The 26,796-nt window shown below is 38.9% G+C and overlaps 1 protein-coding gene across 1 annotated transcript; it reads right to left on the minus strand.

The window, feature by feature from the left end:
• Window positions 1-23,764, minus strand: LOC133526754 (ejaculatory bulb-specific protein 3-like). The gene is made up of 5 exons (XM_061863464.1): window positions 23,664-23,764; window positions 20,941-21,115; window positions 18,568-18,686; window positions 3,671-3,848; window positions 1-2,176 (listed from the first exon to the last, which is right to left on the minus strand). Exons 1-5 carry the CDS (start codon window positions 23,667-23,669, stop codon window positions 2,037-2,039), a joined length of 618 nt encoding a protein of 205 aa, XP_061719448.1. The 5' UTR covers window positions 23,670-23,764; the 3' UTR covers window positions 1-2,036.
• Between the last annotated feature and the right edge of the window lie 3,032 nt (window positions 23,765-26,796).

Genomic DNA, 26,796 nt, shown 5'->3' on the forward strand with positions numbered 1-26,796 from the left:
TAAAAACAATTGACCTATCTTTAATTCAATATTGGAAATAATGTACACTAATTCAAATAATTTAATAATTACTTAACACACTACTTGAGTTCATACGCAATATTTTTTGTTACTTTGGTAATTTTTATGATGTTTGAAGTATTTTTTTATATTTTAATATAAAATCGGTTTATTTTTATTTCAGAGTAACAAGATGTATAAATAGCTATGTAAATAATAACAATTATAGTACTGGTACTATTCGCTAGGTGCCATCATTTTAAAGGTTTTCCTGCGTTAAATCTAAATTAAGAGGCCCACTGATTACCAGTTCGCCGGACGATATCGGCCTGTCAGTTATTCGCGATTGTCAGCTTTTGCGAATAACTGACAGGCTGATATTGTCCGGCGAACTGGTAATCAGTGGGCCCCTTTATGGAGTAAAAATAGTTCCAATTTCTGCCGCTAGCATTAATGCTTAGCATTCCATAAGATTACGTGTGTTGTGACAATCAGCGCCACTCCTCCCTCCACCGACTTCGCACCTTGCCAAGTGTTATTGCTGTAGCAGTCTTACCTGCTAAGATTTATACACATATTTAAACACTAACTTAATAATTAAATTTACTTACAAAATAAATAGTCACATTGTATAAAAATATATACAGATCATGAGATCTGATGAGTTTTTGTAATGCGTCGGCTTACGTTGGCAACATCTGTTTTGTGACATATTTGGTACTTTGGGCGCCTTTAGAATTTTAATAATAATTTCTAGTTGTTTAGTGGGGACTTATAGCTTTTACGTAGGTACTTTAAGGGTTTGCTCGCTTCAAGTTGGCAGTATGTGACCGTTACAAGCATGCAGTGTTGCCAGGCGTACGATAATCACCGTACACCTACGATAATTTGGGTTCCGATACGATGTACGTTCCAAGGAGCATTATCATACAAAAAAGTACGATAATTTCAGTCCTTGTGCGATGCCACCCAAAAAGTCTAGTTTTTGAACTAAAATATGACACATTCCTTCAGAAATAGGCTACAATTAGCACCTTTTTGGGGTGTTCGGCTTCTTGGTTTACGTCAAAAATGTCTAAATTACCTGTAAACTGTTTGGATCTAACACAAAAATACACAAATATAACTGATTTTTGCGTAATTTAGACGAAAATTGCGTCTTTGAAAGAAATTTTAGGAGCAGTGCCTTTTTGATAGACGTACCTACGATTTTTTTTTTCATCGGTACGATAATTTTGGCAATCAAATACGATAATTCTCTCCCGCTCACCTGGCAACACTGCAAGCATGTTACAAGCCGTTAAATGTAATGCCACAGGTACAATAAAATTACTATTCATCATCATTATCATCGTCAGGCCTTATGTAGTATGTACATCTTTACAGATGATTTAAGCAGCATCTATTATTACTAATATTACAGTCGACAAAAAATATTTGTGTAGAGTAAGACCAAGCTAAGTTGGCAGCGATTTTGATAGGTACGAGTAGCTCAGCTTGTGCAAGGGTTAAGTAAACGTCATAATTTCATAGATGTTTGAAGTTTAAAATAACACTTGCACGTTCTGGGCTGTCAAGATCGCTGCCAACTTATCTTGGTCTGACTCTGCTTTATTTTTTAATTCTTATTTTATTAATTATTTTATTGTTATTGAATTAAATGTATATGTACCTAGGTAATAAAAGTAGTTGTAAACCGCAGCTTTACAGTCTGTGTTAGGGCAACAACTTATAGGCACCTCTTCCTGTTCCTTTCAGAAGAAAGTGTCCTCAAAGATATATACCTAGTCGCATCCAAAATGGACTGCATGGACTGGACGGGACTGAAAATAAGCACCATACCTAATGGGCAGAATGTCTATAGTCACCAGGTTCCATGCTTATGCAATATTCGGTGACCATAGAGATACCGGTGCGTCATTTCAGATGTAATAATCCATGTATGTATTCGAGTGACCGGATTTATGGACCTAATTTATATAAATTGATAGCCAATGCCGACGGCGCTCTAAGAACTAAATTAAATCCTTAAGCGTTCAGCCGGCATATTGGCGCACGATCTTGGCCCACTCCGCGGGGAAGTTGCGCTGCACGTAGGACAGCGTGCGCTGGATCTGCTTGGTCTCCTGCGGCGTGCACTGCGGACAGGCGCCGCGCAGCACCAGCGGGGCCAGCGCTGGAAAAAACAAGTAAGAGGTTAGGAACGTAGGAACGACTACATTAATACCTAAATGAATTGGCAAACTGATCAATGGCCTCGGTAACATGTATCGATGCTGGTTCAAGTCCAGATGGGTTGTAATTTTGTGAAGAAGAAGCGCTAGTTATTAAGCGCGTATTAAACCGCGGTGTCAGACACCGGCGACTGCACCTACACACACAACCAATATGCTCACTAGAATAAAGTGTCACTCAATTTTGAGTCTTCCCGATTTGGTCGCAGGTCGCCTCGCCCAGCGCACCCTTGAGCTACCACATAATGAATCGCTTATAATTAAGCGCGTCGAACGGTTCCTGTCACCTGCTTTGCCAGTGACTAGCAGCACTAGACTAAATTAACTTAGGGTCTCCCCAAACCAGTCGACGCGGAGTCGGCTTTCGCCGAGTGTTTTACACCACACTATTCGCATTTAGCCGATCGACCGTCTCCGCGGTTGGACACCTGCGTTTAGCAGTCTCATCCTCCTTGCGGCCGTAGAGACGCCCGATCGCCTGCGATTTGCTATAGCAACAGTTGTAAAGCGACAGTCGGCTCTCCCGTGCTCCGTCCTGCCGTCGAGACGTCAGACAGCACGCGTACAGCCGTTGAGTCGACTGACGAACAGATGTAGGACAGCGGGTGATCGGCAATCGTAAATCTCATTTTTGGAGACTGGTTGTTAGTAACAACCTGAGTTTGAAATTGAACAGACCTGTAAGATTATTTTCCTTGGTAATTGTTACATATTATATAATAACCTGTGATGATGGATATTTTATGTAGACGGGCATGGAAAAAAAGGCTTACCAGCATTTTTATCGTAGCCTACTTGTTGGAAGAGCTAGAACAGCAGCAAAAGCGGAGGCGACCGTGGGTTGATTCTTTGTGGCAATATAAAATAATATAGATTAAGTGAAGGTGAATTTAATTTACGATATCCTTGTTTGAGACTCGATCCAAAAATGTTTTACGATTATTATGGAATGACCGCAACAAAATTTGACTTCTTATTGGATTTGCTAAGACGAACACTTCAAAAACAGAACACAAAATTAATGTGGGTAATAGTTCAAATGAACAAATACAAACGCATCAGTAGCTACTTCGGCCGTCATCGGCTCTGTTCGGCTGTCGTCAGCTATGTTCGGCCGTCAAAGACGCTGAACGGCTTCCGCCAGTTCTGACCGGTCCTTATCGTAGGTACTCGGCCGTGATCGGAGCCGTTCAACTCTTTCCGGCACCGTACGGCGGTATAAGGAGATTTATGAATGCGAACGTGTGCGGTAGGCTGCAAACAGCGTCGTACGAATGCGAACAGCTTTACGGCAAAACGCCGTTTTCCCGTCGAAAGACGTCGTTTCGCGTGGGCCGAGCCGATTTACGACTTATTCGCTCTTATTGCGTTGACATAAAGCTTTTTCCGTACGCGATTTGCCGAAACGGCGTCGACTAGTTTGGGGAGACCCTTACTTTTGAGCCTCTTCCCGACGGGGTCGCAGGGCGCCTCGCCGAGCGCGCACTTGAGCTGCCGCTGGATGAAGCGCTTGTCGTTCAGCGCATCTTCAAGCGCGGTGTCGGAAACCGGCGGCCGCGCTTGCGCACACACGCATGCCAGCACGCTCGCCACAACTAAAAGCGATAGTTTCATCTGAAACACGATGAGGAAGAGTTTAAATGCCGGTGTACCAAATGTGAAAAATCAAATACCTGTACTTAGGATGACTACGAGTAAAGAAGAAAACTATTCCTGTCCGGATATCGCTAGATGAGCCCTTAAAATGTTTACTTATAAAGAAAAGTTTCGCTGCAGAAAGGTGTGTCGATATCGACACGAAAGATCTTGAACAGTACGTATTCAATAGAGCCTCGATAGCATCGTTGGTAGAACGATGGGTTTACTTATACCCGGGCCGGAGCTGCGAGTTCGAATCTCGTTTAGTATTGAAAAAAAAAAAACATTTTAATTTTATTCAAAACTTGAGTTTTCACGAGCTTTTGCTGACAACCTTGTATACGTATGCCAGCTAGATCAAGGTTAAATCTATTGCTATCCTCAGCATCGCCTGTTCATATTTGCAACGGCCTACACATTACATGGAGTTAGGTTAGGTACAACCACAATTATATAAATTAAGTCAACGAACTTTGCTTCAGTCATTCGAAAACAACTCTTAACACCTATTGCCGCCTGCGGTCAAGCTTGATTTAACATCAAACCTTGTTAACTTTCTTATTAGATATTTTGCTATAGGTATAGTAATATCGCTGCGTGTCTGTGTGAGCTTCATTACATGTCTATTGTCTATTAGTAAATATATGAGGAATCCCTACTAATATTTTCTAAAGGTTTTGGCTGCCGCGCGGCCCACATATGACCGATTTTAGTATGCAAAATTACGGCGCGGCGTTCAACGGGTTGCGTAATTAACGCTGTCTGTACCTATTCATGCTTAAACCGCTGGAACAAATATATGAAATTTGGTACAAAGATAGTTTGAGGTCCGGGGAAGGGCATAGGATAGTTTTTATCAATCATCATCCCAACCACACGAAGTCACGAGCAGAAGCTAGTCTAAAATAACCTTGTTCCACTACTAACCTTGCGTCATTTAGAAAACTGTCAGTCACCGCTACAATAATGCCTAACAATGTAAAGCGCAATCGACTGTCCTCAGTCTTTGGTCTGAAACTCTGAACTGCTTAAATCAAGGACATTTTCGCTCAGACGCCAAAACTGACCGGAAACGTGTCGCAATACAATTACGCAGGCAAGGACAAGCTGTAGATAATTTCATTAATAGTATTTTCTTTCGGAGTCTTAGCATAAGGCTTACAGACCTTTTACTTTTACAGGCTTAGAGGCAACAAATGGCATGCCATTTTAGGTAATCGCTAGCTAAGTAGAAGCATCGAATTCAATCCATCGATCAAATGCCGCAATGTATTGCAAATCGCATGCGATTATCGAATCGTTGATTTTTTTCATCAATAATGAAGTTTAGAGGCCTTAATACATAACATTAGATAGATAATCGAATTTATTCACTATTTAGCTACCTATGTAAACAGATTGAAACTTGTGTAAATTTTAAATAACTGGGACAGGCATGACCACGGGCCGCTTCAGAAAATGTCACACATCTAATTACTATTGGCCATCAACACTGTCTCCATAACGAAAACCCTTAAAATAAAACATAATCTGAAAGACAATGACAGCATCTCTAGCTGTAAATTAACGCGTTCTCTGTCCATGGTTTTCAACTAGAGTCAATGGAGTTCATGTATGTATGATCCATTTAGGGTTCAAGCTAATTTGGTTGTAATACTGACAGTATGAAATGTCCAATGTAAAGTAAACTCTAAATAGCTTAACAATTAAAGTCCTACTGTACTGTACTGTACTTATCCTATAGAAACAATATAATCCACTGGTAAATGCTGAATCTTTATGGGATATTTATAACCTAAAGCCCCATTTAGACTATTCAAGAACTTACAATACACTACATTCAATAATAATTCAATAGGTATTCAATACATTCTTGACACAAGTTCTTGAACCGTACCTGATGAGGCTTAATAGGTACCTACTCATCGTTATTTATTAGGTACATACTTATTTCTAGCGAATAATTAGTGGGTGAACAGATATTGGCAATACCCTTACTCTAATGTGACACAAAGTTACCTCACATATCGTTCAGTTACGCCAGAAGCAACCTAGCAATACCCTGTCGTTTCATTACCTTCCAATAATAGGTTAGCACTGCGATGATTCCCGCGCTTTCACTTCACCGCCTTTTTGAACCTGACTACCGTATGTCGTTTCCTGTCAAGCTCTTGTTTAATCCTTGAATCGGTTTCTGTTGGTGGATGATTGACAAACACTTTTTATCGATGAAATCTATGTACTTTACTAAAAACTTAAATTAATTACAGAGCGACGTTAACCATGGGAGTTGTTGAGGTTTTCTTGTAAAACGTAGCTTTCTTTGGGAGTTGGGATGTCTAACTTTCAGTACCCCTAGTGTAAATATTTTCGACAGCGAAACGTTACGTACGCGTTTGCGTTAAGTGTCATTTTGTATGAGATTTTTGACTTTCCAAAACGTCCCGCTTGGCGCGCTGTTCAAAAACCCATACAAAATGAGACTAAACGCAAACGCGTATGTCACGTTTTGAAATCGAATTTATTTACACTAGAGGTACAGTTTCTTTTGACATAATATAACATTAATAACAACATAATATAATTTAAACATAAAATAACATTAAATTAGTCTCACACCTTAAAATCTTCGTCAAACTGAACTGCACCGTTGTAACCCAAAACTTCGCGATTCGTCTCAGCGGTAGGCCTCGATCAAACCAATATCAATTTAATATTGGACATTTATATTGTAACAATTGCACAGTGGTTGCCGTCCCGTGATCGTCGTGAGATTCGTGAGTGACTAAACTGAGCATCTACGGTCGGCATTGTACCACACAATCGGTATGGGACGTGCACAGAATTTTAATCGGTGGGGTAATCAGTCTCGCCAAATATCCTCGTAAAATCCACGGTCCTAGAGTCAGACCAAGCTGAGTTGGCAGCGATTTTGATAGCCCGGCCTGTGCAAGTGTTAAGTAAATGTCATAATGTCATAGAAGTTTGACGGTTAAAATTTAAAATAACACTTGCACTATGGAAGGTAGAGGCAAGGAACAGAAACTCCTTAGGCAGAATTGTTGCAAAAGTGTCCAGCTGTCAGCTATAAATAATAGTTCCAGAGTAGTGCTAGAGTAGCTAAGAACTTAGGCGTTATTGACGGAGTGAAGTGCGCTGTCTATGATTAGATTTTTTTCTCAAGTATTCTAGGTATTGTAGCGCCACCTAATTTATGGTTTTTTTGTCGGACACGTTTTGTATATGGAGATTTTGTTCCTTGCCTCAACCTTCCGTAACTTGCACTATCTGGGCTGTCAAAATCGCTGCAAACTTATCTTGGTCTGACCCTAACCGTAGTAATAAATTAATAACTACTTCAATGTAATTATAACCAATTTCAATAGGGGATATTACGCAAAACTCTGCGTAGAGGGCGCCACTACCACATTCTGAGGGCTTACCATGAAACACGAAAATCGAAATTTCGTTATCTGCCTCTCCATCACTCTTGCGTATTCGAGCGATAAAGAGGCCAGACAACGAAATTTCGATTTTCGCTGTAGGCCTCTGTAAACAAACCGCTTTGATGCATCAATGTCATAGTAAAAACTTCTCAGTCAATTGTTTAATTAAGGCTTAGTATATAATATAAGTTACTCTATAGTTTATGTTATTTGATAGTGCTGCTCTCTGGCGGCAAAACGTTGCAGTAATACTCCCTATTGGAACAGGGTTACATATCTTTTGTTTTGTTCGATTTCAAAAGAATAGAAATTCAACCATATTTCCTTCAAAATTGATTCTAAATTCTAATAGCATTTTCATATGGTGGGCTTTAAGAGGATATACAAGTTGTGGACGGTAATGGGGACGAATAATTATATCGCGAATTATTAAGTTGAATCTTTTCTTATCCATCTCATGTTAGAGTTTATTCCTGTTGCAGAGTCATAAATAAATATTATAGGAACATTCTTACACAATGTGACTAAGTCCCATGGCTAGTATTATATGATCTGTGCCCATGGTAAGCCAAGAAGGCTTGTGCTGTAAGTACTCGGACACCGATATATATATAATATATAAATACTTAAATACATAGAAAACATCCATCACCCAGGAACAAATATCTGTGCTCATCACACAAATAAATGCCCTTACCGGGATTCGAACCCAAGGGCCATCGGCTTCATAGGCAGGGTCACTAGCCACTAGGCTAGACCGGTCATAACTCCAAAAGCTTATCAACTATTTTATAACTAGTAACACAACAAGCAGGTAGGTCCAATGACATAATTCCCGGTGATTCATCGACGTATATGATTGACAAGCCACGACATCGTGATGTCAAAGGTCCTTCACTTGGTAATCATCATTTCAAAACCGCAGACGTTGAAAAGAGGCTCAAATTCGCTCCTGTTACGACCACACCCTGTACAGTCATAGCCAATGCCCAATGTCTACAAAGGCGATGGTTAATATGCGAACAGGATGGGAATATATTTTTGTGAGCATTGACTGAGTGATTCATGACGAACGAGTCTAACCGGTTGCGAATCGCGAAGATTTAAGTGTCACTTGTCTTTGCGAGATGCAGTGTGGCCATTTATGTAAAGCTCATCCAATAGGGTTGTTTCCAATTTTTTGAAACGCTTGTATACGTTCTATATTAACTAAAAGTTGCCCTAAAACTTTTATACTAAAAAAGGCTTTAAATAAGTTAAATTAACAAAATATATTTTGACGGATGCTTTCGCGCCCAAAACGCTCTTTGAAAATTGTGTGACGTCACAGTTTACGGTTTGACACATAACTACATACATACGTAAAAGATACGAGCTGTCAACTGACATTTGTTATTTGTTGTTTATCGCCTAGCTGTCAACAGTGTCAATCCGAGAGTTGTGACGTCATCAGAATCTTCAAAGACGTTTCGAGTTTGGTCACGTGACGTGAGCCAAAACATATTTTAAATTCAATATTTACAAAAATATGGTCATTACAGGTGGGGACCTGTAATAACAGTAGTTTAACATGTTCATAAGAAAATAAAATCCAAAAGAATTTATTGGGATACAATTCTGCCCTAAGATTTGTAGATGGAAACAACCCTATTGTTTGCGTGTAATAACTTGCGAAATTCCAAATTCAAACTTATTTTCCGATGGCTTTGTCAATATCGAAAAATGGATACAACCACAAAGGACTCTATGCTTTTTAGGGTTCCGTAGTCAACTAGGAACCCTTATAGTTTCGCCATGTCCGTCTGTCTGTCTGTCTGTCTGTCCGAGGCTTTGCTCCGTGGTCGTTAGTGCTAGAAAGCTGAAATTTGGCATGGATATATAAATCAATAAAGCCGACAAAGTCGTACGTAAAATCTAAAATTTTTTTTTTTTTAGGGTACCTCCCCGACACGTAAAGTGGCGCTGTACATTTTTTTATGCTTCAACCATACAGTGTGGGATATCGTTGGAAAGGTCTTTCAAAACTAATAGGGGTCTTCATCAAACATTTCTTGATAAAGTGAATATATTCGGAGATAATTGCTCCGAAAGAAAAAAAAATGTGTCCCTCCCTCTAACTTTTGAACCATAGGTCCAAAAAATATGAAATAAATGTTGGAAGTAGAGCTTGAGAAAGGTAAGATATGATCAGTTTAGCTGTTTTTGAGTTATCGCCAAAAGTTTCCCCTTCATAGGAAAAAGTCGTACACCCACAGTTCATCCCTTGGTTAACAATCTACCATACTTTAAGCTCCAGTTTAGCTTATTGTGACGGAAGAGTAACTACGGCACCCTACTCTGAGCATGGCCAGACATGCTCTTGGCCGGTTATATATTTGTTTTTTAATGTTTTAAAGAAACGTTTAATTTTTAAAAAAGGAACTGATGCCATGGGGCAGTCTCTAGTAGCCGTTTTTCTCCGAAGGTCACTCGACGCACAATATCGGATCGGACTATTGTGATAACGCTCTTACACGACTTGGGGAAGTCTTATAATTGGTACCGAGAGTGTGAGAAATAATTCTCGCGGGTAACTAATGCAACGAGTCTTTGGGATTAGGACCAACAAGAACTATTTATGTGCAATGGGATTGAGTCTTACACAGGTCTTACATTAAATACTTTTGGCTCTTTTGGCGACCGGTCTGGCCTAGTGGGTAGTGGCCCTACCTATGAAGCCGATGGTCCTGGGTTCGCATCCCGGTAAGGGCATTTATTCGTGTCATGAGCACGGATATTTGTTCCTGAGTTATGGGTGTTTTTTATGTATTTTCTATGTATTTAAGTATTTATATGTTTATTTATCGTTGTTTGAGTACCCACGACACAAGCTTTCTTGAGCTTACTGTCGGGTTTAGTCAATTTGTGAAAGAATGTCCAATATTTATTCATTTTATTTTATTTTTATTTATTTTAAATACCGACTGCCTATCAAAGCAATGCAAAACTCAAACATCCACGAAGAGTGGAATCGTTTGGCTGAACAGCATGCGTAACACATCTTTCTTCTTCCTTCGCTGACTTTGAGCTCCGATAGTGGGAGATGTTAGAATAAGCTCTGGAGTAGGCAAAATTAGCGGCCCAATAATGAGAATAACACTAAGGAATCAGATCAATGGCATTACGCGTGGGCGACGTGGGCCACCGCCTACGGCCTCGCGGTCCGAGGGGCCTCGCGCCTCAAATAAGTATGTCTCGGACACAACGTCAAAATATTTGTTATTTCTTGCGGCACCAGAGGGCCTCGCTAAATGATCCTTGCACACATAAAATGTTGGTCTTGCCTCGCCACTGTAAGGAACTCAACGGATCTATAAGAACCGCCAATCAAGATAAAATAAAATTGAGCCTTATACTGGTTCACTTGGCTTTTCACTGGTCCGGGCTCGGTTAGAGATTAGAATGACACCAAATACCGAAACCAATTGCGCGGAAAAGTGTTATTGTAATGAACACAATGTTATCTGTTTCAAACCGGGTCACAAGCAGCCTGGAGCGGTTCACTGAAATATTTACATGTGAAAAGAGAAACGGAAAAAGGGGCCCGCGTTTTAAATTTTCCTTACAAAGTTTTATAATAGACTTTTATTTATACTATACACGTGCGAATGGGTATTGCACGTGTATGGTAGCGGATCACAGTCAGAAATAAATTTGGAAAAAGTAAAAAACAACTTCGCAAAAAAAACAACTTTGCGAACGCTAAATAGCTACGTAAAGTAGCAATTTTTGAGCAACTGTATTAAAAAAGATTTTTCGCTACACTAGCTCGTAATTAGACTCTATTGCTTGTTCAAAAACTGATGAAAGAAGTTGAATTTTATCCACAAGAGTGGCAAAATATATTTGATGCAAATTTTGACTTGTTTCCTTATGTTGGCTGGTAGAATTGACTTTTAAATGATGATTTTGAAGGATAAATATTTAATAACTACATATATATAACTACATAAACTGATCATATCCGCTATAGTTTTCATTTAATGTCTTTCTTAAGCTCTACTTCCAAGATTTTTTTTATATTTTTTGGACCTATGGTTCAAAAGTTAGAGGGGGGACACATTTTTTTTTCTTTCGGAGCAATTATCTCCGAATATATTCACTTTATCAAGAAATGTTTGTTGAAGACCCCTATTAGTTTTGAAAGACCTTTCCAACGATATCCCACACTGTAGAGTTGCAGCAAAAAAAGTTGTCGGCTTTATTAATTTATATATCCGTGCCAAATTTCAGCTTTCTAGCACTAACGACCACGGATCAAAGCCTCGGACAGACAGACAGACAGACAGACGGACATGAGACTATAAGGGTTCCTAGTTGACTACGGAACCCTAAAAATGTTCGAAGTGTGAATGTTTCTTACCTACTTGTCTTATACGTGTGATGATCGTTACGTACTTGTCTTATACGTAGCTTAATCACCGATGATCATTACGATTTCAACTGCTTTTCCAAGTTCTTGAATAAAAAGAATTTTGAAGTGAAAAATTTGATCCCGATCAGATTACGGGAAGTCATTTAACAAAATCTCAAATGAGCAGTTCTCCTTGACCCAAACTCAGCACTCGATTGGTGCCGGATTCGCGCGTAACCATTAGACTTAAAACGCAGAGAAAATTTAACTCGGTAGATTTTCTTCACGGTTTTACCACAGTTTTACCTTCATTCGAGTTACCTTCGGCATGAGCGGCCACTGGGCAGCCTTGAGTTTTTAAACTGCATCCTTTTTGTCATGCATAAAATTATGGCCAAGCAAGTTGCTAAACGATGCCACGAATAACTGATTTAAGTATTCCGTCGATCTCATGGTATTTATTCATTATCTGCGTCTTCATCCTTCTTCTAACTAGTTTTGTATGTATTTTTCAAAGTTATTATAAGCACGAACGTGTCACAGATACGGTAATTAATTTTGATGATGATCATAGATTATATTATTACGTATAATAAATACTATACTTAATTATCCAGAACTTTTTAGAAATTCTACCTATGTTAAGTTAACGGCACCAATCATGGAACATTTAAGAGAAAATTTGGAGGGTTTTTGGAATTTCAGCGACACCTGTAAATTTTCTAATATTATTAACCAAATAAAACTGTGGTTTTTTTGCTCCAGTCATGGAATATATGGCGCCATTCATTTTCAAAATAACAAATATCAATGAAAAATTAAACTTAAGCAGCTCTCTGGCTCTTGTTTATGGTAAAATGTTGCCAGCAATTAAAATCTGATGGTAAATACTTGTTTTACAGCATTTATCTATACCATTCCATTACTGGTGCCTATTCCATTATAGGGGTGTTTACTATAGTTCTATAGGTACCGTAGATAAAAACTTTCCTCTGTACGTGGCCTTGAATCACATCAACAATATTCTGCTCTCTGACCCTACACTGGACTTGTTTTCGCAGTCGGAGTCGTCATTTCTGGCCATAGCCACTCACTACCAGGGGCCCATTTCTCGAACGGTATTAGTCTGATATTATTAGTGTGTAGCCATGGTAACCCATACTATTTGACAGTTCGTGGACTAATAATATTAGTCTAATAAGGTTCGAGAAATGGGCCCGTGGAGTCAGTTAAGTCACTCTTACCACAATACAGTATTAGGTAACTAATGCATGTTATATCTAAATGTGTACCAAAATTAATGATTGTATAATTGACGCCTAATAAAAAAACATGCTTGTTCATCATTTAATTCGTGTAAATTATATTTATTTTATTAATAATTTTATATATTTGTATTGTGACCTATAATTTCTATGTTTGGCAATGTGCTGTAAATGTAAGTTGGTTAAATAAATAAATATAATAGAATATGTTTTATATGAAAAAAAAATTCTATTGAAAACTTGGAAAATGGGTTCCCAATAAATGTTAGTTTCTAATTTAGAATCCAACCGGGAGAGGCTAAAGATAAGGGTCTACTAGGGACTACTTAAAAATTAAAAGGAATCACACGAAATTCAAGATTAGTCTAAAACAGTGGTTCCCAAAGTTGACTGGGCTCCGACCCACCTAACAAAAACTACCTACCAAATTTGGGACCGGCTTGTCGTCTTATGTTTTAGGACCAACTTATTTTGGGACCCTACCTACTCATAGTTTGGGAAATGCTTTTCTAAAACGATTATCCAAGCTTAAATTTAGTTAAATTAATCCGGGTCGTGGCTTAGAGACTTTAGAACCACCCCGGATTTCTGTATTATGTAAGCTACCTGTACCTGCATACGCCAATGCCTTAATTACCTTGCCTTCGATCTAGATTTAGCCTGTATAAAAACGCATTCGGATAAATTAACCTTTTTGACGTCGGGTCAAACACAAAAGATGTCACGTCACCGAAGTGTCAAAACTGAAATTGCACGTACATATATGTTGCTCAGTGGTCTGTGACTTGTCCGTCTTCGGTGTTGGACCTACCCGGATATATCCGTCATTGGCGTCGGACAAAGATTCTGCGGATTATGCTGATTATGATAAGAATGTAAACCATTTGCCACACTACAGGTAGGTACGCTAGTTACAGTTATTGACCCAATATAGTAATTGGCCACTCCATAGTAAAGCAGAAAGAAACAAGGCAATAGAAGTCTTATTAGAGTGGCCAAGACCTATAATAGTCACTCTATGTACAGTGACCTGCGAAATTACATGGAGAAATGATGAACTGATTCATTGATAAAGTCGCCATGCACTTTTAAAAATTATTTAAATAATAATAATTCAGCCTATATACGTCCCGCTGCTGGGCACAGGCCTCCTCTCATACGCGAAAGGGCTTGCCAATGCGGATTGGGGACTTCACATACACCTTTGAATTTCTTCGAAGATGTATGCAGGTTTCCTCACGATGTTTTCCTTCACCGAAAAGCAAGTGGTAAATATCAAATGATATTTCGTTCATAAGTTCCGAAAAACTCATTAGTACGAGCCAGGATTTGAACCCGCGACCTCCGGATTGAATCATATCCACTTGGCCACCACCGCTTATTATTTAAATTATAATATTTACTTGTGATCATTTGAGCATCCACTGATATTAAGGGATCTATTATATGGGATTACGTGAACGAGGTTATCGCGATTAGTGCGTTACGGCCACCGGTCTATTGCCGATGGTGTTGCGTCAACGGTCGGAAACAATCCCAAATATTAAATAACACTTAACTGCAGTTACCGATCCGGGTCAGTACGGAACTGGAACACGCTGGACATTATCGGTGTGCTAAATGTGTCCTTTACTTAACATGGTTTAGAAAACAAATGAACAATGATAGATTAGCCTTTGTCTTATTAGCCGGCTTTGCTAAACATGTGATGTGATTAATTGATTAAAATGTAGAGACCGTGGATAGATTTTCTACCCCATCAGTTCCATGTCTTTATTTATATCATAGCGCGTGCAAATTGTTTAATCATATTTTTCCTTCAATTATCTGGTCTTTTTGACCAGTCAAGATTGTCAAATATTAATATTCTTGTACTTTTTTGCAGAACGAAGTAAAAGTTTTTTTTTATCCAATATTTCCTTAAAGGAGCCTTGTTAATATTACTTTGCATATAGAGTCAAACCAAGCTAAGTTGGCAGTGATTTTGCTAGCTCAGCCTGTGCAAGTGTTAAGTAAACGTCATAATGTCATAGAAGTTTGACGTTTAAAATAACACTTGCACTGTCTGGGCTATCAAAATCGCTGCCATTATCTTGGTCTGACTCTACCTATATTTGGTAGAGACCTCACACCTCGGAGACAATCGAATTTTATTTAAATAGTTTTTTTTTTAATCACATGTCCGGCTCACAGCGGAGGCCAAACGACAGAATATATATAACGTCAAATATATACTTATAACGAACACATATTAATTGATATTAAATACCTAAATATCACTTTTAATTATAATTACCTAAGTTAGCATGCACAACGATGTGCGCAAAAATATATGACACACTCTTATCTTTCTTATATATTTCGGAGATCTCGGAAACAACTCAAACGATTTCGATGAAATTTGCTATATGGGGGCTTTCGGGGGCTAAAAATCGATCTAGCAAGCATTTTTGAGTTTTTATACGTTTACCGAGCAAAGCCCGGTTTCCCAGATATTGGTTCTATAAATAAGATTGTGTCATTATTTTTGCACATTTCGATTAGCAAAATATTGTTACAAATGACAAATTGCGAATCACAATAAATTCGCAATTTGATGTTTACGACAATTTATGGCGGTTCCCATGTATGTTTAATTTAAATATTGTTGACAGAGCGCTAAAAAAAACAACTAAATTACTCGCTTTAAGTTTTTACATCGCGTTCGTTCAGTGAAGTCCTGCGAAAAGCATGTCAAGTTTTCCTAAGACCGTTAAGCAAAACACTAAACTTAACAAATTGCACGTACATATAAACACTGTTTTGAGCGCCAACCGTTGTCCTTACACGATTTTCCTCATGATTTCAAAACGGGTCGCGGGAAATCGGAGAGAAAATGCAATATGCAACTTACCTGCATTTTACTTGCTGGAACCACTTTTACTTTCAACTGTAATAACCGGGTCACAAGCGACTACGGCAACGACTGGTAGGAGAATGCTTCGGCGTATGGTGCCGTAACGTCTTACTTAACTGATCCCCCCTCTGGCTTGCTTAACTGCCGTGCTTGAACGCTCAATGAAACACGATGTTTAAGGGTTTATTTTATTTGCAAAATGACGTACAAAATTTGTTGACTTTTTGTAAATAAGGCCGTAATTCGCATTGTTTTTTTAAGCAGATTTAGGTCACAAAAGTTACCCGTATAAAACGTCAAAGATATGTTTAGACTTTTGAAACACTCCTTTGTAATGTGGCGAAAAATGTAAACTTCTTTTTGACATCGACTGTACCTAGGTATAATATTTTTTTGTAACTTAATAGGATCAGTGTTGACGATTTAAAGCCTTATCTACGTAGGTACAAAAATTAAATGCATATATCAAAACTCAAAGGGACATTTTAATTTTTTCATGCTACTTACGTATACTTATCAAATCTAAGTAACTTTATGTTCTTTTGTTAATTGATAGCGTAGGTAAATAGTATTTTCGGACACTTGTACAAATTAATTTAATAGTTGTTTACATTTACTTAAGTTATATACTTATCATTATTTCATTTTAAATAAAGCAATATAAATAATAGTACAATGAAATAAAGAATAAAGAATAGTACAACATAACACGTAACATCAATTTCATAACACAATACACGGGTTTCGTATTCCAACAGGGTGCGTTTCAGCTACAGGCGAACTGCGGTAGGAACACGATTCGTGAACTAAATGACATGGCATAGTGGCAATGATAGCTCACACACTATTAAACTAAGGGGCATGTTAATAAAGGTCTTAAGGGCATATTCACATTAAGCACACGGTCAGCGAAGATCATTTACACTTAAAAAAACTCAAACTAAAAGCAAATAAATAAAATGTCGACATATCGCGTAGTGTGAATAAAGCTCTTTTCAAACCACTTTTGGGCGCTATTGTTACCCGCTAATTTTTAGCCTAATGTGTACGTGACTTGATCTAAAGCAGCCCTAAAAGGCCTGATACACTGTACTTAATCCAGCACCTAAATTGACTTAGTCATCAGGTGTGATTACCTACACTGTTTAGCAAGTTAACTAGGTAGCACTAGTGTAGTGCTGGGGAAGAGAGATTTTCGGATCCTAGTTAAGACGCTTGAATTGACGAAATTGACTGCCAAAGACGTCAAGTGACGCGCACAGCTACAGCTCAATATCAGCCTTCGTGCATTGCGACAAGGTTCACGATGAGGCGCCGCACACGAGAGGCGAGGCAAATGGTTAAGTAAGGTGTATAGTTGTTAGCTTTGTAGCTGGCCCCCAACGGCTTATCTTTTGTCTATTGTTAACTAAAACCGCGCGACTACCTACATAAAAAATGGTCCGGTCGCTTTTACCGGTTATTGAATAAGATCTCAACAACTCCTATGGTAATTGAAATAAGATTCAAAATGATCGAATGGAAAAATAATTTGCGATTTCTTGTGTGGTCCCTCTACGGTTACTGAGTGCCGGCGAGTCGAACGCTAACGAACCAGTCTAAAATGTGTCCTCGATATGCGAAAAAAGACGCGTTATCGGAGAGCGCATCTACACTGGTTTTTTGAGCCTTGGACTAGCCCGCGCTCAGGTGCCAATTAGAATTATACGACCCTTTTTTTTGCAGGTAGTAGCACGCGTGGTTTTAGTTAACAATAGACAAAAGATTAGCCGCTAGGGGCCAGCTACAAAGCTAACGACTATAACAAGACCTTAAATTGGAGACGTTATTTCGGAGCACTCTGACCTTTACAGCACTCTGAATTTTCTGAAGATTTGCAGGTACAAGAGTTTTACTTTTCCGTGACTAATGGTCAAAAATATAAACAGAAAAATAATCGCCTGCTTTAAGTGGCGAAAAGAAAGTAGCAACACAGAAAATAAAATGCGTCCGTACGGGACAGCCCGTGGAATGCTCGTGGATAGTCAAGGTCTCCGCAGATAATTTCTAGCATGTCGTTTATTTTGAAGCAGGCCTGTTTGTGTACATGTATATAATGTAAGTAGGTATGTCTTAAGAATGAATGTCGTGTTCGTCATGCTACGTTAATTTTATTCAAATACCTTTAATGTATCAACTAATTCTAAAATTAAAGGAAAAATTAAAAAAATCACCGCTTCGGTCAAGATTCGAAATTGGAACTTGGAACACCGGTCCAATCGCGCTTAACCAACTGAGCTACCGAAGCGTGTGATTTTTTCCATTCCTTCCATTTTTAATTTGTAGCAACGCTTGCAGACGTATCTGCTCGATAAAACCAGTAAACCAGTATCACTGGCCGAAAGCTATATAACTTTTATGTGTAGGATGACCCTTAGGTCTCTCAATTCTATTGTCGCATTTATAACTGGTAATGGTGGTAAAATTACAGGACGCACCAGGCAGGGGCAGAATAAGATGGATGTATCTGGCCCACCGCAGCGGCATTTAAACGTTCAGCTGAACCGACGAACGATGTTATAGCTCACTCCCAGAGCAAGGGTAGCTACTCTGGATGAAAGCGAGGATGCGCCGGGCGGATCTAATGTTGTATGTAATGGCTTTAAAATTGTAACATGTAGCTTTATCGATGTCTAGTTCAGCCGACCCGGCGGACGATCTTGGCCCACTCCCAGGGGTAGTTGCGCTGGATGAACGCGAGCGTGCGTCGGATCTGGCGCGTCTCCCTCGCTGAACACTGAGGGCATGCGCCGCGGAGCACCAACGGGGCGAGCGCTGCAACAATACAGGAAAGTCAGAAAGGTGTCCCTACGGTATTCAGTGTCTTTCCAACCCTAAGATACGACCCACACTAGCGTCTCCCGATCGTTGGCGTCTAGTCAACTCTGTGGCAGCTGGTCGACACAACGTAAGCGCAACTATGCAGTGACACTATTTTCCATAGCGCTGACTAGATGACGACGCCCTTAAGGCGTCTCTCTTAGCCATAAGACCTTTTGGACCCGGGTACGTCCTTAAACTACGTCCAAAAGAGAGGTATGGGCATTGTGAATGTCATCTCGCTTTGTGTGGCAGGGCACAGCACAGCGGATATCATTCCAGATCTATAGCGGAGCCCAACTGGGGAAGTACCTCCACCTTACAGAAAACCGCAGCCAAATAGCACTAGACCCTACTTATAGTGTTGTGTTCCTGCCGGTGAGTAAGGTTGCCAGAGCTCAACGAGGGGGGGGGGGGGATGCTAGGGTCGGCAACGCGCATGTGACTCCTCTGGAGTTGCAGGCGTACATAGGCTACGGAGACTGCTTACCATCAGGCGGGCCGTATGCTTGTTTGCCACCGACGTAGTATAAAAAAAAAAGGTGAAAAAGAAAATTGGCTGTCACGTACCAAACTCAAAATCTCTGTCAAAATAAAATGTATGAAGTAAGTAGCTTCATTATTTTCCCGACTTTGGGGTTGGTCCCATAATAAGAGTTGATTAGTTGACATTTTTAGATCGTAGAATATGTTTAAGGTTTGAAAAATCACAAGTATGTAAATTTAGGGCCCAGTATATATGTATAGATCCTATAAAAAACATTTTCATCTTGGCGGGGGCAAATCAGTCCAGGAGGAAGCAAAGTAATAAAGGGAATCTTAGCTTTACCCTCTAGCTCTACCTATAGAACAAATTTGCAACAACTATTGTCGTAAAGTGCGATCGATACAAGTAACTTGCCGTAGCATTTTCATCTAGAATATGGACGTCTTTTACACTACAAGCATCACGTTACAATGTCCTAAATATCCTTCCAAAATATTTGTCATTCACGTGCGAAATTTACATTCATAAAATATTTGCATAAAAGTGAAAAATTCCACCCATTTGTGATTTACACTTAGGGCAAACTACCCACTCACTGATCCCTAATGTAGGTATGGTTACTGATGCCTTAAAATTCGGTCCGGGCCGACGTTTTTGTGCTTTTTGCAATCCTCGCGGAGATTTCCTTCCTAGCTGGATCCACAGGACCTACGCCGACATAAGTACATAGGAACCTAGTTTATTCTAGTAAGTTTTTTTATGAACTCAGGCGTCAACCACTGATATATGTAGGTACTTAATGTCTTTACAAGAACAGGGAAAGACAATATTTATTTTTTTCGTTATTGGTATGACTCTTAGGAAGAATTTCTCGTAATTGAGTTTCTCGAATGTTTACCTTAGCGACTAAGTAACAACATTGCAAACTCGTACAAGGAAAATGTCTTAACAAATTATGTTACATAAAAGTTTTCTGCGCGAATATCGTCCACATTGCGTGTCCGTTTTGTGAATGGGTGTAAATTGTGCAATAATTGGAATACACGGATTTTGCTAGCTAGTATTAAACAGGTTTTAAAAATACAGTGTTGTGTGGTGTTTGGTAAACAAACGATTACGATAACGAGTATAATATCTTGTGGGCAGTTTTAATTTATTGTTTTGTATTTAATAGACCGTCAGCAGATTTTTTTATTTTTGTTTCAATCAAAATAAATCAAATTTAATTTATTTGTACAATCATTTGTACGTATTTGTACGATCAATAGTATATTTCCTTTTCACCCTTTTCCTAACAGCATTTTATTGAGGGTCAATACAGGATCGGATAGTACAGGATCTGCTCGATTAACACTATCAACAATATACTTAATCCTCATCCGCATCCCGACAGCATCACAAGGGTCTGCACTTGATGTGCTATCGAACGACTTGATTCCTGACCCACTCCACTGTGGAATCTTTTCACATTTACTACGATATGTCACTTACTGTGATTTTTTTATGGTGGGTCACAAATCAGTTTCTTCTATTGTACATCTTGCTGGTCATCGGTTTGAACAGGATCTGCTTCAGCTGCACGTCCGCGTCAACTCCAGCGCATTAGACAGCTTAATGCTCATTTATTCGGAAATGTAGTTTACGTTACAAATAGTACAGCGCCATCTACTGGGATATTGGGCAAACTATAAAATTAAACATTACTAAACTCAATACACTTACTTCTCATTCTCTTTCCAACAACATCACAAGGGCCCTCGTTAGTGGCGCACTTGATGTACATCTTGATGGTGGTCGGGTTGTACAGGATCTGATCAAGCTGCGCGTCCGTCAACTCCGGCGCAGGGACCGCGGCCACCAATGCGCACGCGTATATGCTGAGGAGGACCTGCGTCACCTGCAAGGAAGGAAGCACAATCATTTAAGCTATTAGGCCAAGTTTGGTATCGTTTTTGTATAAATCGGGGATGCCGAATTCATTTATGGTATCAAGGGCGTAGCCAGGGGGGGCACAGGGGGCAGCTGCCCCCCCCCCCCCCCCTAGAGAATAAAATTTGTAACTAAATGTATGCCCCTCCCTCTTCCCTCCACCAGCTGAAGTCGCCTTTGTATTGTACCTATCTATTGAATATTGACACCATTCCGAAGTAAAAACTTATAAAATAGAAAAAAAACTTTTTTAAATTACTCTTTAGAAATAGTTTGAGTCCCGGAACAAAACATAGGATAGTTTTTAACACAAAAATTTCCTTTAAAAGTGAAAAGGGAGGTGTAGGTTTGTATGGGGGATCAATAATAATGATCCGATTTAGATCGTCTAATATACATCTTTGATTTAGATGAAAATGTTAACAAACTTGACTTAGAACCTAAAATTAAACAATTATTAACTGAACCCCCTGAACCCCCACACCCTGCATCAAAAATCTAGGCTGCTCTTCTTAAATACATCTTAGGAACACAAAGATTAATTCTGCCAAACGAAAACTTTTGTTTACACAACGGCGTGTGACCTTTTTATCTAACATGCGAAATAGATGTTAAATGATCTACTTAGAACTGCTTTTACTTAATGATAATGTAATGACCTGAAACTAAAAATGACCTGTAGGTGTAGGGATATATCTCCGCTACTAATAAAAACAATGGTTCAATCAAGCGTTAAGAGTCTTAATTATGCCAATGAATAAAATATAATTAGTATAATTACTTGATAAAGACATAGTGCCAATGAATAAAATATAATTAGTGTAAAATGTTTTTTCAACGGTTGATCTTGGTTATTCATTGGAATTCATCGGAGTCTACGGACTCCTTTAGCATGCAACCGGATTTGACTAATTTAAGCATATTCAACATTTTCACAGACCAACTGAAAATACAAGAGAAGGAGGTAAAGAAAGTAGAAACAGACCAAGCTAAGTTGGCAGCGATTTTGATAGCCCAGCCTGTGCAAGTGTTAAGTAAACGTCATAATGTCATAAAAGTTTGCACTGTCTGGGCTGCCAAAATCGCTGCCAATTGGTTTGACTGTATTTCCAACGCCATGCAACTTTTTACGAGATACCTAAAAAAGGCCCGACTCACAAGCTGAAGTACGGTCACGTCTGAAAATATCGATACGAAAAAGTACCAAAAATATGTACTTATACACGACTTTATTGCCCATAGATTAAGGTAGTGTATACATATTTTTGGCACATTTTTCGTACCGATTTTTCAGACGTAACTGTACATACAGTCCCAACCGGAAGGAAATTGGTAGAGATGCCAGGAATAGTGGTTTTAGCCGTCTACCAAATATTCGGCCAAACTTTCGGCCTTTGAGCACGTTTTGAGTCACATTTACCTATTATGCTAATTGCACGATCGCCTAGAAAAGGACAATGTTTGCTAAGATTTAAGAGGGAAGTATACTACGTGATAGTCCATAGCAAAAGAGAAAACTTTTTCCACTTCTAAATATTTTCCATTCTCGAGGATTTTTATGGTATTATGCAGTTTTACAGCTCCTATAATGGGATTGGGCAAAATATCAATTTTTTTACATCTCTGTAGTACCTAACAATAGAATGTGTGTGTGTGTGTGTCTAATCTCATGGTAAATGCAATTAACAAAACACATTACACTAAGTAAATAATTTATTATAATTTAAAATACGCACTCACCTCTCTTAGCCGAGTTGTTAAGAATTCTTACTGATTTTTTTCAGTTCCACGACAACTTTTGGCTTGGTGCCAATTTCTTAAGAAAAAAGCAAATTTAATGAAACATCAAACTTAAGAAGCTCTATATTGACTCTTGTTTATGGTAAAATGATGCCAGTGTGTTATAAACTAGGTTTGTTAGTCACTTATTTTACAAAATTTGTGGTTTTATGACCCATTACCGGTTCCAATTCCATTATAGGGGTTATTAGGGGGGTATTAGGGGGGTAGAGTTGAATTTGTTTCAATTCAACGCATAGTCGCCATCAGATATATCGGAGCGGACGAGGTGCTCTAAAGTATCTGAACAGGCACTCTGTATCGCCTTGATAATAGAGGCGTGTTCAGATATTTGTGAGCACTTTGCCGCTCCGATATATCGGTGACTGTACACGCCAGTATTCATTAAATTTACTCATTAAATTCATTATAGATTATGTATGTATGTATGTATGTATATACTTTATTGTACATAGAAATAAAAACACGAAAAACACAGTTACAGAGAATTATCATATCTAAAACAACAAAAATCCATTTCGATGCTAATATTTGTAGTTTTCAAGTAAAAATTCGGTGATATACTCCAATCAACGAGGACCTGAGTCCTACCTACACTATAACCAGTAATCACACACCTCAGTACACCTACACGTCACCTAGTGCCCCCACGTGTATCCCACGGCCCTAATTCCATCAAATAAAACTCCTAATAAAATAATGACACAATCACTAACCTGCATCGTAAGTAGTCCTGGTTCCACTGGCAGGATCCCGGTAGGTTTGGACGACAGTAAATGACCGACTGAGCACCCACAATCATTGTATTAGCTACGGTACCCGTCCTCCCCTCTTTGTCCATAGATTAGACTGAGGGCTGCTTAATGATAAGGAGTTATGAATTTCGAAAGTAACGCACAAATAAATTTAAACCTAATCATTTAAGGTTTAGGGTTCAGAGTCGTTTGGAAGGGAAGTGGGATATGCGTAATGAATTTTAACTTTTCCCAGAAACTTAATCGTTAATCTGGGCATGTTAAATGCGCGAGAGTCGGTTATGAGTTTGAGAAACGGGTTTTGGGAATCGTAGTTGGAATTAGTAAGATTTCTTCGAATTGGAGGGGAACAGTTTGGTGAAACATTTTTCTGTGAAAGGGTCACAGTCATTGATTAAATGGGTAATACTTGTACCTATAGCTAGAGTCTGGCTACTGAAATATTACACAATATTTTGGCGAGAAATTCAAAAAATCTTGGGCTGGTCACGCTTTGTGTAGTCGGTATTATAGTTTTGATACTAGAAAATAATTTTAATTTTCTGTGCACACGTAAGGTACCTAAGGATATAAGTTAATATACATTGACGTGCACTCAAAGTCAGCTCATGTAATTTCTACTTACCTCTATGTAAAGTACAAAGATATATATAGACATGTTCCGCCAAGATATTTTTATATATTTTATATTTTTATAACAATTTACTACTGTTACTTACTTTTCTTCTAAATATTAGTTTTCAGTAACTCGTTACGTTCCAATGTTTCGATTTTATCGATATTTTCCAGAACTTCTAGTTCATCCGTTTCTTTACACACTTGTCTTGTTCATGAGATTCAAGTATTAATAAATTCACGTACTTAATCAGATTGAGAGAGGGTGTATTCCTGAGCTTAAGTCACTTTCTCAAAGACACCGGTATTCTAAATAACTCGATTTCGGAGATAATCTATTTTATTTTATCTAATAAAATAAGGCCCCTATGAACGTGTACATTACATTTGTCTTAGGGATTGTTCACAAATTGATTAGTGTTGAGTTTATGCATTTGCTACTAAACACAAGTACTATCTCGGACGATCGATGTTCGAAATGATATTACAACAACGCTACATGCAGCATTTAAATAATTTTTACGAAATATAAAGAATAAATTAAATTAAATTTTTGTAAATTAAATATGCCATTCAATTTTTTCAAATGTACTGAGTGAGCCATACCCCGAAGTTAACGGAGTTTAAAAAAACACCGTGTATATCCTAAATAGGTACCTAGAGTTAGACCAAGCTAAGTTGGCAGCGATTTTGATACGCCAGACCGTGCAAGTTTTATTTCAAAAGTCAAACTTCTATGTGATTATGCCGTTTAACTAACACTTGAACCGGCTATCAAAATCGCTGCGAACTTAGCTTGGTCTATTTAACTCTAGCAACCACCTAGTAAATGCCTACTAGGTACTACTAGATTGTTCGTCATTCGTACATTTTGTAAAAAGTGAATATTACATTGTGGTTATTGTGAAGTTGTAAACTACAAAGTTACAAAACGATTTGCTTTTTGGTGATTCCAATGCCCCGTAGCTAAAATATTATAAAATATAAATGTATATAACATTGCGTGAACGCATGTAAGTATATATGACATATTTAATTGGTATAATTACGCACAAATAGACGAACTGAGGTTAAATGCCGATGCTATTTAACCTTAGATACCTACTCGATTGATCTGCTTCCTACTATAGTTCGTGTCATCCACGCACGATGACGCGCAGATTTGTCAAATCTAACCTTTAATAACATGACATTACGAGTCAAAGCACGTGTCTTCGTGAATGACACGATCTATAATGTTATAAACTAATAGCTTTTGCCCGCGACTTCTTCCACATGAACAATTTTATTAAAAGTTGCACACGTTTTTTAGATGAGGGAATTTCTATAGGGACCGTGCGCGTTGGAGGGCCTGCCATCTTGTGGCCGGAAATCAGAAATCAGAAATATTTATTGTGCAAACTGTGTAGGTACAAGAATATGACTATTAGGTAATTGGAATTAAAAACATATACATTTACACGTCACGTGTTTTCTTGTGCATAGTAGGTTCTGCCATCTAATGGGGTACATCGGAACAATAAACATCACATTTACGCCTCGCGCCAAAAATCTGACGGCTCCTGTGCTGCCTCCTACAGTTCATGCACGCTTCCTATACCAAAAAGTATCCAACAAAAAACTATAAATAAGTGGCGCTACAATACCTAGAATACTTGACAAAAAAATCAAATTATAGACAGCGCACTTCACTCCATAAATAACGCCTAGGTTCTTAGCTACTCTAGCGCTACTATGGAGAGATTTGGAACTATTATTTACAGCTGACAGCTGGACACTTTTGCAACAGTTCTGCCTATGGAGATTCTGTGCCTCTACCCTCTACCTTCCATACATTGGCCACGACGGTCAAGTAGGTAGGTCTACAATGGGTACATCTCAGATCATAGTTTATCTATGAGGTACATTCACTGAAGCAAAGTGCGTACCTAATAGGTATGATAGTTGATAGTTTGGAAGCTAGCAGTCTCAGGGAGCCTATCGCGAAAACCGAATCGCAAATTGCGAGATCTTTTCCTTTTACTCTCACTAAGACGTAATTAGAGTGACAGAAAAAATACCTGCAATTAACTAATTTCGGTTTTCGCGGGTATAGCCCAAAGCAAGTGACTGACTGAACTGAATGGCGTTCGATCGATACCTACCTCACGGGAGGTATGAGTGGCCGTGTCCGCCGTTACGCTGCTACGGTCGCTCCCCACCGATGTATAGGGAGGTCATTCCACGTCAATGTGTGGACGTGTGTGCTGCTGGTGAAGGCCAGCTCTTCGCTACCGATCGTTACCCTACCCCACGACCCCTAGCCTGGTGATACCGTTTGAGCGGGGCCAGGTTTCGGGGCCGCGGTGAAGGCGACCGGTAGCTTAGCTGGCGTGACCCAGAGCAGTGTTTCTTCTTATGCCTAGATGATAGGTGCAATGCGCACAATGCTTCAGAGAAAATATTTAGTCCAAATATTCATGGAACTTTTTCCTAGCCT

The sequence above is a fragment of the Cydia pomonella genome, chromosome 17, assembly GCF_033807575.1.
Source record: "Cydia pomonella isolate Wapato2018A chromosome 17, ilCydPomo1, whole genome shotgun sequence".
Taxonomy (NCBI): Eukaryota; Metazoa; Arthropoda; class Insecta; order Lepidoptera; family Tortricidae; genus Cydia; species Cydia pomonella.